At 41.5% G+C, this 12,810-nt stretch overlaps 1 protein-coding gene across 3 annotated transcripts in view; it reads left to right on the forward strand.

Moving 5' to 3' along the window:
• Positions 1-12,810, forward strand: part of ARHGAP32 (Rho GTPase activating protein 32) — a 236,965-nt gene that overhangs the window by 150,974 nt on the left and 73,181 nt on the right. Inside the window, exons 11-12 of one of the 3 annotated variants that reach the window (XM_060251779.1) lie at positions 6,799-6,849; positions 11,177-11,251. The exons of 1 other annotated variant lie outside the window; for it this stretch is intronic. In XM_060251779.1, coding sequence (XP_060107762.1) covers positions 6,799-6,849; positions 11,177-11,251 — 126 coding nt within the window. The remainder of the gene's footprint in view (positions 1-6,798; positions 6,850-11,176; positions 11,252-12,810) is intronic. One more of the 3 variants, XM_060251780.1, reaches the window with a different exon arrangement.

Below are 12,810 nucleotides of genomic sequence, written 5' to 3' on the forward strand. Positions count from 1 at the left end.
TTCAGCTTCAGCCCACTCAGTCTAAGCCACGTTGCGATAGCCTGTAACGCCCGATCCAGGTCTTCCGGGGGGGAGGCAGGCCGGCCGTCCATTAGCAGATAGAGCTGGGTGTCATCTGCATATTGATGGCAACCCAGCCCAAACCTCCTGGCAATCTGGGCAAGGGGGCGCATATAGATGTTAAATAACATCGGGGAGAGGACTGCTCCCTGAGGCACCCCACAATCTAGTGTGCGCCTCTGGGATCGTTCACCCCCGATCACCACCCTTTGTCCCCGACCCATGAGGAAAGAGGAGAGCCATTGTAAAGCAGACCCCTTAACCCCAATGTCGGCGAGGCGGTGGACCAGTAACCGATGGTCGACCGTATCAAATGCAGCCGACAGATCTAATAACATCAGCACTGCTACACCGCCTCGATCCAGTTGCCGTTGGAGGTCATCTGCCAAGGCGACCAAGACCGTCTCCGTCCCGTGGCCCGGTCGGAAGCCAGACTGGCACGGGTCTAGCTTCCGTGTCAATGTCTCAATAGCATTAAGGAGCAGGAAGTGGTGCTCTGGTATCATAACAGAGTTGTGATCATTTCCAATGAAAATGGAAAGTGATGCCATGGGACATTCTACTGTTTTGAAAAAACTCTATGGCACAACTAAACAGTTTTTGCAAATCCTAGAGCAGCCCATGACATTTTTTCCAATTTTCAGTGGAAATGATACCAGCACACTGGCGCTTCAGGACCAGAGAGCAACAAATTGGATTGGCAGGAGATTTCCTACTCTAGCAGGAGACCTAACAACCGTAAGAACTGGGTTTGGATGGTACATGAAGAAGTTTGGATATGAAATGAATAACTGGCTTAAAGAATAGCAGCTATAGCTGGATATTATGCAGTTATTAAAATGCTCTCAAAATTTAAAGAGGGGAAATATGCAGATTTGCTCTGAATATATATATTGTCATTTTCAAAAATAAAATCTGGCGGTATACCACTTCTGATCATACATAAAAGTTGGTTCACTTAATCGCATTATTAGGTGTATATTCTTATGAAGCATTAATGCAAGTTTGGGCAATTATAGTAAGTTGCTTGAAAATGGCTCCTATTTTGGTTCCTTGTAGTGATACGCAGTTTAAAACCCAGAAAAACTCATTAAGTGCCAAAGTGTATGTTCTCAGTGCCATATCTTTGTGGTACTATTGCACTGCCCTTTTAATTTTCAGTGAGAGCACATAGCTCAGCAGAGACGTGCTCATTCCGTACTTGGATGTGGCTTCAAATAAAAACTAGGTTCTTTAAGGATTGGAGATGGTGAGTCAGTAGGCTGGCATTCTTCCCTGTGAGTCACTGAACTATGTAAATTATGATTCCATTCTGAAACAGAGTTAACTTCATCATTGCTAGGCAGAAGTCTAGACTTGCATATATATACCACATGTGTTTTGTGTGTGAAAGCACATGCAAGACACCTGAATGAGACCTATCAGCGTACCATCTTCATTATCCCAGCCACATAAGTGGGCTTCTGCTAAGGGTTGATCATTTAATACTAGAGCTATTCAACATCCACTGGAGTGACTTTGTGACCAACACTGAAGTCCTCAAGCGGGCAGAGGTTACCAGCATCGAGGCACTGCTGTTGAAGACGCAGCTGCGCTGGGCAGGGCATATTTCTAGGATGGAAAACCACCGCCTTCCCAAGATTGCCCTGTATGGCGAACTCTCCACCGGCCATCGAAATAGAGGGGCACCAAAGAAGAGGTACAAGGACTCCTTGAAGAAATCCCTTAGCACCTGTCACATCAACCATCACCAGTGGTCTGACCTAGCCTCAGATCGCAAAGCATGGAGGCACACCATCCACCAGGCTGTCTCTTCCTTTGAGAACACACGCATAGCTGGTCTTGAGGACAAAAGGAGATTGAGGAAGAATCGCACTGCTACAGCACCAACCCCAAATCAGACTTTTCCCTGCAGCCGCTGTGGCCGGACCTGCCTGTCCCACATTGGTCTTGTCAGCCACCAGCGAGCCTGCAGCAAACGTGGACTATTGCACCCTTCTTAAATCTTCGTTCGCGAAGCCAAGCCGAGAGATTCTTGTTCCAGGCTGCCTTTCTAGTGCAGCAAAGTCCCCCCTCTCTCCTCCAGTCTTCCAGAGGGCTCTGCCTGATGTCTAGGATGGTTCAGTGACTTGAGGTAGGGAGGAGGAGTCCCATCAGGTGTGTGGAGATATTGCCATGATGTTCCTAATTGGGTGGGGTTTGGTCACTTCAGATTTCTGTGCTAGAACAGAGCAGTATCTGGCTTATTTGATTAACTGGCAATCTCCATTCTACATGTCTGCCAGATAACAAAGCTTTGAATATATTGTGATTTTAAAAAAATGCTTACATGAATTTCATTCTGGTGTACAAATTATTCCTAGGTCATTGGGGGAGTGTTACTAGTGAGGTAGCTGGTCAAAGCGATGAGCAGAAGATGCAGAAGAGACACAGAAAGATGCAATACCTGTCATTCAGTTAGCTATTAGTAACTGGCTGGCCCCTTTTTGGATAACAAAAGCCACAAAACCAAGCTCTTTAGATATTTGGGTGACATGAAATGCTAAGTGGTTTTAAAGAAGAATAAATGCAGAAGAATAAAAATTTATAAATTAACTTTTAAAAGAGGAAAATCCTTTTACAGAATATTGTGATGTGGACTTGAATGAGGACAGAATTTGCTCTGTCCCTCTGCTGGTTTTTAGAGCAGCTGAATGTCAGTTAAAAGGGAAAGAAGGTTTTTAAAAAGACATGATTGACCTTCTCAAGGCCCTGAGAGCAAGGAGGAGAAAAGACTGAGTGGTGGGTGGAAATGTGGAAATTCTCCCCCACCCCTACATCTCTCCCTCCAGGATCCTTTACTCTATCAGGAGCTTGAAAAGGAAGATCATATCTGCCATATCCCTTCTGAATAATTTTCTGTTCTCATTTGGCTGTTTTGTTTTTTTAGGGTTTTCTTTTTCATTAAGTTATGTCAGCGTTGTCTGAATATCCTGTGTTTGGGCCCTGTTATGTTGTTTTCATCATCCACACAGGGACCAGCCAGCTTATCGCTGGATGGAATGGCAGGTACCATCTCCATTTTGTATGTCTCTTTTCTTGACCATCCATTCCACTGGTGTTCCAAAGAACATAACTTTGTATCCCACATTCAGAGTGCAGCTCTTCATCTCATTCTACAGATATATCAGCTGTCTGGGGAAACAATTTTGTCCCTATGGATAGGAAAATGTTGCCTGATAATTTTTGTGTGTGTAGTCAGGAGATTCCAGAAGCAGCATATCTCCAAAGGAGTTACTAGTCTAGAACAAGAGAAACCATCACTCAGTTTTATATCCTTGTCTTCTGTAAAGTGTTGCTATGCTGTTCTCAACAATTCTTTCTGTATATGGTGAAACTATGTATTCACTTTTATGATATTTGGTTTCATATAATGCTGCACTTGAAGAAAATTAATTTTTTACTTCAAATCTCTGTGGTACACTAGATACATTAGTCTTCAATAGCTACAATATAAAATGCTTGTTCTTTTAAATATATGTTTTTGGTAATTTCCCTGCAAACTGACATAAATTGGAAATTGGTTTACCCAAGTTTATATTGGAATATGTTTACAAGACAATGGGACTTTTCAGCCACTTCAGATGCTTGCACCTGTTAGCTCATTGTGACCAGCTACAGTTAAGTACAGTTGGCTGAGGGGACGGGCATCCAATAAAACACTCGGCCTCCCCTGCTGAAGCTGAAGTTACAAGGCCCAGATTAGACGATCTTAGTGGTGCCAACGGGAAACCTTGTGTATGGCTACCCATCTGATTTGTTAAGTTATGCTATTTTAAACTATTGTTTTTAACTATTTATAATTTATTTGATGTTTTAAATCTTGCTGTAATCCGCCCTGAGCCAATTTGCAGGGTGGGCAGAATAATAAATTGAAATAATAGAGAAAATAATATAGGGCACACTACTGAAAATGCCCCAAAGTGTAGATTTACAGTTGTGTGTAAAACATTTAATGCTGTGTATGGAAGCAGCTGAACATGACAGACTGGCCACATATGTGGCATTTTCAAGTGGCCATTGAGCCAGATGGTCAAATCGATCAATAAGCAAATATTTTGATACAGCTCACTTTTGTTGTATGACTGAGGCGGTGGAAGGAGGGCTAGAATGAAAAACTCAAATTATCTTCCTAATGCTTCCTAACATTGAGGATTTGGAGGATATGTGGAGCCATTACACAAGCAACTGAAAGCATGCTTCATAATGAGTAAATATGGCAGTCCACCTTGCAGAAGGCTCTTGTACTTTTAGCTACTGGTGAATACATTAAAAATCAAAGACAGTTATTGTCCAGTCCCTGTGTATGATTTTGGTACTAAATTAATTGCAATCATTTTTAGTTCTGACAACAACTTTGAAAGACTGTATGTGCTTCGGGTTTTTCACTCATCTGTTATAAGTAGCATGCTGAAATTGCCTGAGCGGTTGGAGAAGTTATATGATATTGACAAGATTTAAAAGAGACATGGTCTTGGTGGTTAAATGTTATCTAAAATGGCATAGGTTAGCTGAGAATTATTTCTGGCTTGTGGGGTGAGTTTTGTTTTTTTTCTATTGTTTTTTCCTTGCTATCTTCAAAACAGCTGACAATATCATGAAACAGTATTACAACATACAGCATTAATACTCAGACATTTAACTTAGTCAGCAAAGCAAGAGACTGTGCTTTATACTAGGGATGTCAAACATGTGGCCGGTGGGCCAAATCAGCCCCCCCCCCCCCGGGCTCCTATTAGCCCCCCAAGCAACTTGCTGTCATCTGCTTCCTTCTCCCTCTCTCTTGCTTCCTTCTGCATAATAGCTTGCTTTGCAAGGCTTGTTCAATTGCGCAGGAGCTACAGAGCAAAACCTCTATTTTCTCCGTTGGCTGAGGAAGGAGGGAAGGCAGAGCTTGTTTTTCCAGGCTCTCTCAATCACACAGCAGAGCTACTGAGCCAAGTCTCTCTTCCTTCTATCGGCATTGACTTCAGGGGCTGACACAGGTGTATTGCAGCATTTCCAATGCATGCATAGAGGTAGCAAGTTTGTTGTTTTATAAATTGGGTCCTGGAAAACGCCTAGATGTGGGAATGTCCCTAAACCAGAAATCTGCATCCACTTGCCTATTAATGGACCACCCAATATAGACATATAGTTGGAGGGAAAGTGTGTGTGGGGGGGAGGCAGTGTGGTGTGTTAGACTAGGACAGGGGTGGGGAACAGTGGCTCTCCAGATGTTTTTTTGCCTACAACTCCCATCAGCCCCAGCCAGCATGGCCAATGGCTGGGGCTGATGGGAGTTTTAGGCAAAAAACATCTGGAGAGCCACTGTTCCCCACCCCTGGACTAGGACCAGGGACTCATTGGGTAGCGCATCTCTCAGCCTAACCTACTTTGTAGGGTAGTTGGAGGAACAAGTCAATGCATGTTACCCTGAGCTGTTCTTCCAGCCTATTGCTGACTTTCAGCAGTATTTCAGAGACAATGTTTCTTCACCTGGTTCAGATGAAATGGAAAATTAGAAATGGTTGTTATTAGAATATCTGTTTACTCCAAAATATACAAGCAGACCTTCCCAGCATCCTCATGTAGATGTTTAAAAGCTTGGAAGTGTAAGTACCACCTTTTGGAATCACCCAGTAAGGTGGAAAAGAGACCAGGATACAACAGTAGATAGTATTGAAGATCTAGTGTTTCCCATTCTCTCTGAATCTGGTAAAAATCATTATTTGGGAGAAATCATTTTATCCAGAAACCAGAATGAAACAGGTTGTGTAATCTGAGAATTCACAGTGCTGTCCAGCCACTGCCTCCTCTGCCCACATCCCTGGATAGTCACTGAATTTTTTGGTATTGCCTCAAACAGGTCAGAAATGCACAAACAGAAATAAATGTGAACAGTTGTGTTGGCCTCTGTTTTGTTAAAATGAGTTTAGTGAGGAAAAGACCCAAATGGGCAAAACAGTTGTTTGTTGTTGTTAGAATTGCCCCATCCTAGCTGTTGCCGGGCTTTAGGTGACGTACAACAGAGTAAAAAATACGTATAGACCCATAAAACCATTTAGACTAAAACAAATTAAACTCTACCCAATGGCATCTTATTAAAGTGCTGTTAAACAGGTTACTGAATGTTACATCAGGGATGGGGGGGGGGGGCTAACAGGGACAGAGGAAGGTGCCAGCACAGCAGCCAAAGCTTGGTGGAACATCTCTGCCCTAGAGGCACTGCAGAACTGTGAAAGATCTTGCAGGGCCCTGGTTTCTTCCAACAGAGTGTTCCACTAACTCGGGGCCAGGACTGAAAATATCCTGGCCCTCATTGAGGGAAACTGGAAAGATGCTGAGATCTTTGAGAATGCTTTGCATTGCTTCTCTTTTGTTGTATTAAACATATTGGTATGTTTTGGGTCTGAGTCATCATGTAACTTAATTATTTAAGAACTTGGAAGAATGTGCAGTTTGCTGGCACTGTCCCTCCTCCCAGACAGTTGTGTGCTGAATAAACTCCATTGACAGAAGATGGTTGGGGAATTTGAGCCAAACTGTAGCAATTTCCAACAGATGCAGAATTTAGATCTATATCCATTGTCTTAACACCAGAGTGGATTGCAAAGAAATGTCCATTTGTGAATGTTTCCTGTGTGTTTAATGAAAATGTCTTTAATAAAATGGCTGCCTGTTTTAATATTCTTTTTCTTTTGAATTGTACTTTCTCAGTCTCCCCTGCTCATGGAGCCCGTCCAGCGTCCTGGAGCTACTTCCCCCCTTGTACGTTTTTATTTATTCCTTTTCTATATCATCATCTTTTGCATTCGGCTGAGTCAGTATCTGAAAATAATTTCGTGAGATGTGAAGAAAGTCAAAGTAGAACTGATTGCATTTTTTAAAATTTCACAGTATGTCTTGAAACATAAAATAGATAAGGGAGTGAAGGGGACAGGAATTATAATTTTAATTATTCTCGTTCCAACTCCAGGGTGAATCTGAAAGCTTACTTTTGGATAGGCTTTTGAACTGACTGTTGGCTGTAATTTCAGATGGAACTTATGTAACCTTCTATGATAAACCAAAAAGTACAGACAGATTTACTGTGGCACTAGTTTTAGTGGGGCTAGAGTAGTCCTTACGAGGGCTATAATGAATAGGTCTGTAAGGTTCCACAAGGCTTTTTTTTTTGGGGGGGGGGGGCTGCTGCAACAAACTAAAATGTATATATAGAACTGGTGCCTCTGAAATAATATTTGTTTGCCCGTGTGCTGAATTACATTTTCTAATCTTCAAAATGGGAAGTAGTAATACTTCCCCCAGACCTTACTTATTTATTAAAATATTTGCATCCTACCTCGCCTCATTGCCCCTTGCAGTCTTTGCTTATATGATGAAAAATTGGGGACAAGAGTTGCCTATGCCTCTTTCCCAAAATAATTTCTTCATTCAGAGGGATGCATTTTCATCATGAGCATATTTCATATGCATAATGTGTATTTTTTTAAAATTTGTGACATACTCTAGGAAAACAGCTTTAATACTGTTGGTTCATTTTATAGAAGGCTTTAATACTATAAATTACTTTTTGTGGGGTAAGTAGCAGAAAACAATAGTCTGTGGCACAGAAGAGTAACAGTCACAAGGAAAAGGCATCATACAAGACAGATAGATACTGCCTGATTCATGTTTCCTGCAAGAGACCAAAACACCCCTGTGTGAATACAAAGAAATTATATTATACAATTGTTAAAAATATTAATATTGATACTAATAAACTACATTACTTTGCATGTATTAGAATATGTTATGTATACTGTGATATTGTCAACTAATAAATTACATAAACATTTCACAAAAAGAAATTCTTAATATCTAAACATATGCAAAATATCATGCAGAAACAATACAAATAGTATGTGGAAAGACAAAATAGGGCCCAGTGAATTCCAAAGTGGTAATAATAGCTCCACAAGAAATTATAAGTCCATTGTAATATGCAAGTGAAGACTTCCAAAGCTAACAACTTTGCAACTTGTGTGTAAACTGCACTCTGCCTTTTTGATGAGTATCCTAGGTAGGTTCTTGTTTCTTCTTCAGAATATCATAATAGACTCATAGAGTTGGAAGAGACCTCCAGGTTCATCTACTCCAACCCCCTGCAGGAAATTCACACGTACTTCTCCCCTACATACACACCCCAGTGACCCCTGGTCAATGTCCAGAAGATGGGGAAACCCCACCTCCCCCAAAACAAAACAAAACAAAAAAACCCCAAAACATAAACCCAAAACAAAACAAAAAAACACCCTTCAGGATCCCCTGGCTAAACTGGCCTGAAGAAAAAATGCTTCCTGATCCCAAAGTGGTGACTTTTTGTAAAATGCTTTTTATAATTTATTAGTTGACAACATCATCATAGTATATATAACTTTTTAATATATGAAAAATAATTTGTTTGTTAGTATTAACATTTTCTTAATTGTACAATATATTTTTTCTTCCACACAGTATTTTTAATCTATAATAGTTCCATACTATGATCGATGTTTCCTGCCAGAACTATGAAACAGGAGATTGGAGTTATTTGTAATTAAAAATTCGTTCTATGCATTTTGATTAGGGTGACCAGAGGAATAGAGAGTACCCCTATTTCTATAAAATATTATGGAATTGTGCTTAAAGCTGATTCTCCTGTTCTCTCTCACCCCCCCCCCCCGGCTATCATTGATTGGTCTCATGCTGACTGGTCCTGACATATGAATGCTGTTAAGCATGATGTGGCTTTTTTTACCCAGTATTGCATGGCATTTCCTGGTCTTTGTAATTATGGGGAAACAAAGCAAAGAGAACAAGATATGAACTCTCCTTTTATAAAGCTGGATTTCGTCATGGGAAAAAATGCAAACGTCTGAACCTTTAAACTAAAATGGCTTCCTTGCTTTGGTTCAGCAGCTTAGCTGACAGTGTTGTTGCCTCTGTAGCTACTAGGTCAAATCTGCAAAATCAGCACTCACAGTTTTCAGAAGGAAGTGTTTGGAGGCTAATTTAAATACAGCGTATTTGTTCAGTGGTTTAAAAGAGTGTGTTTTAATGGGTTTCACTTTTTTAAGTAAGCTTATTTTGGTGACAAAAAAATGCCTCTGATCTGTGGATATGATCACAGCACATGTGTCTTTCGTAGCTCCTGACAATACATCTGGCATGCACAAATCTATTTGCATGCCAAAATAGGACAGCTCTGCAACATCTGCTGGAAGTATATTTATCTGGATTCATAATTCTATATTGAAAGCATCTAACCATTTGCTGAGATTTGTGCATTTCTGTTATCCATACAGCTTTTCAAATGTTCTGTGGGAAGTATTGGCACAGTAGATGTGCTTAAAAACTCTGACCTATATGAAAGTCCATGTATACAGAGAAGGGATACCACAGCATCCTGCCTGGAGTGCTTTTCCTCTATCTAAATTTTAAGGAAAGACTATAGCCTTTTCTTCCCATGAAGGAAAATCCTAGCATGTGTTATTCTCAGAGGGTCAGCTTTGATGGTCTAGTAAAATTTTCCATATTTAAAGTTGCCTGTAGGCTAATCGATCAGGTTAATTGCATCAGAGCTTGGAGGCTAAGCAAGGTCAGCGCTGGTTAGTACTTGGATGGGAGACCACCAAGGAAGGCATGAGTTATTATGAAAAGGAAGGCAGTGGCAAACCACTTCTGCTCATCTCTTGCCTTGAAAACCCCACGAGGGAGCACCATGAGTCAGTTGCGATTTGATGCGCACAATTATTATTAAGGAAGCATTAAGATTTTACAGGCTTTTTAAAACAATCTACTTCTGGTCTGAATAGTTTGTCTCTCTCGGCTTGGCTTCGCGAACGAAGATTTAAGAAGGGTGCAATAGTCCACGTTTGCTGCAGGCTCGCTGGTGGCTGACAAGACCAATGTGGGACAGGCAGGTCCGGCCACAGCGGCTGCAGGGAAAAGTCTGATTTAGGGTTGGTCCTGTAGCAGTGCGATTCTTCCTCAATCTCCTTTTGTCCTCAAGACCAGCTATGCGTGTGTTCTCAAAGGAAGAGACAGCCTGGTGGATGGTGTGCCTCCATGCTTTGCGATCTGAGGCTAGGTCAGACCACTGGTGATGGTTGATGTGACAGGTGCTAAGGGATTTCTTCAAGGAGTCCTTGTACCTCTTCTTTGGTGCCCCTCTATTTCGATGGCCGGTGGAGAGTTCGCCATACAGGGCAATCTTGGGAAGGCGGTGGTTTTCCATCCTAGAAATATGCCCTGCCCAACGCAGCTGCGTCTTCAACAGCAGTGCCTCGATGCTGGTAACCTCTGCCCGCTTGAGGACTTCAGTGTTGGTCACAAAGTCACTCCAGTGGATGTTGAGGATGGTGCGAAGGCAGCGCTGATGAAAGCGCTCAAGGAGTCGCAGGTGATGACGGTATAAAACCCACGATTCGGAGCCATAGATGAGGGTTGTCATCACAACCGCTTTGTAAACAATAGTTTGTATGCTGTTTATATTCCATGCCTTGCTTTTAATGGCTCACTTCTTAATATTCTTATTTTTTTAAAAAAAAATTAAGCCACTTTGAGCAGAACTCTGAAGAACTAGCATAGAAATATTCTAAATAAATAATGAATAAATTGAATACAATCCGTTTTAGCCCACTGTTTCCCCAAAGATCTCAGGATGGCATACAGCATTCTCTCCCCTCTCCCGTTTTGTCTCCACCACAAACCCCACAGGTTAGACTGATATAGTGTCACTGGCCCTAGGTTATTCTTTGAACGTCATAGTTGAGTGAGGATTTGAACTATAGACTACTGGCTCTTATTATTTGGACACTGTAGCCAATGCACTATGTTGGCTGCAGATTGCAATCCAAGGGTAGGAAAGTTATTTGCCATAATTATATTGCCCGCTCGGGTCTATACTGGAATTGCAAATGAATGCCTTGTGGAACCTAGGATAAACAGTGGTTTGAAATTCTGCTCTGCCAATGCTGTATTAGCAAATCAAGTTATCTTTTTTTGTTTTGTTTTTCATTAAACTTTGTCCTTTTCTTGCCTCATTTCTCCCCCTCCTCGCAACTGCATGCAGATTTGGAGATGGATAGTATAAAGCCAGGTTCAGCATGTGTATCAGAGACTCTGAACCAATCCCAGCTGAGTTCAGGTAGAACATGTTACAGTCAGCTTGTCTCTAAATGTACATGTACTAACCAAAGTCTAATAGCTCTTGTTCTAGCATTAATACCTACTAATCACGTAGGTTTGGTGTTATCTAGAACTGTAGTCTATCTTTACGTGCAAGAGTTTTCTGGAGCTACTTCATAGACCATATATGTCTTGCAAATGTGGATCTTTCCATCTGTGTTTGAACCATGAATATATATAAACTGCTGTTTTCCAGGGCTTTGACTGTGGTTGTAAAAATATGTTTTCGTACCAAAACAGTGATGTTGCCTACCACAGGGAACTCTGGCTTAGATAGGGCTTTGTGAGGGGTGGGGGGGGGGAGACAAGAGAAGAAATATTGTTGAAACCCTGTAGTTTAACAGCAGCTCAAATGACCATATTATGTACACAGCTGCAAGGCTATAACTGGAAACTGCTGTTCTGTAGTTGTCATGACTACATTGCGAGAGTTTGCAAGGAGGAACATTCACTGGAATAAAAATAACCACAACACAGCTATGTGACTAATGTGCACTGGATAATCCGCCTGTGCTAAACAGTTATTTAAAATCATTCACTGAAACTTTTTTTTGGGGGGGGGGTGTGTAACTTAGAATTTGTTTTTAAAATCTGTGGGAATGATGTAAGGAAGACCCAGTGGAATTGTAGCAGGAGATGAAACCTTGCATTGATTTGTACATAATATGGAAAAAAAGGAAAGGTCCCCTGTGCAAGCACCAGTCGTTTCCAACCCTGGGGTGACGTTGCTTTCACAACGTTTTAAACAACAGACTTTTTACGGGGTGGTTTGCCATTGCCTTCCCCAGTGATCTACACTTTCCCCCCAGCAAGCTGGGTACTCATTTTCCCGACCTCAGAAGGATGGAAGGCTGAGTCAACCTTGGGCCGGCTACCTGAATACAGCTTCCACCGGAATTGAACTCAGGTCGTGAGCAGAAAGTTCAAACCACAGTACTGCAGTACTGCTGTTTTACCACTCCTCTTGTAAAATAAAAAGTCATGAATGTTAGACAGTTGTGAGTCCAACCTGCTCCATGCAAGAAGGCCAGATGAACGAAGCAACCCCCTCCACACCTCCCATGGTTATATGCCCATCACTCCTTTTTTCCTGCCATTTTTGGGAGTACAGTAGTCTACTAGGTCACTACACATTAAGTCAAACTTTCTGCTCTTCCCAACACAGGATTTGGTGACTCAGCCTTCCTGTCTTCTCCCCTTCCTCAAGCAGTATGTGGGATGTGTGTTCAGGAGTCATGGCCATGTGATGGATGGAAGTTTTGGCTAAGGACAGCCAGGTATAAGGGAACAAGGAAATTGGAAGAATGTAACTTGTCAGAAGATCAGCAGAATCCTTCTTTACCAGAACAGATTTTAGGCAAAGTGAATCAGTGGTATGAGCCTGAAATGCTAGTATAAATGCTGCCATGTTGTAGTTTTATCAAATCACTTTTGATTTACAAAGTGTCTTAGGAGCGTTCTATTTATTATGTGTTAACCCTCTCTTCAAAAAAACTCATTTCCCGAGTTTTAACTTTT

This window comes from Heteronotia binoei, chromosome 12, assembly GCF_032191835.1.
Source record: "Heteronotia binoei isolate CCM8104 ecotype False Entrance Well chromosome 12, APGP_CSIRO_Hbin_v1, whole genome shotgun sequence".
NCBI lineage: Eukaryota > Metazoa > Chordata > Lepidosauria > Squamata > Gekkonidae > Heteronotia > Heteronotia binoei.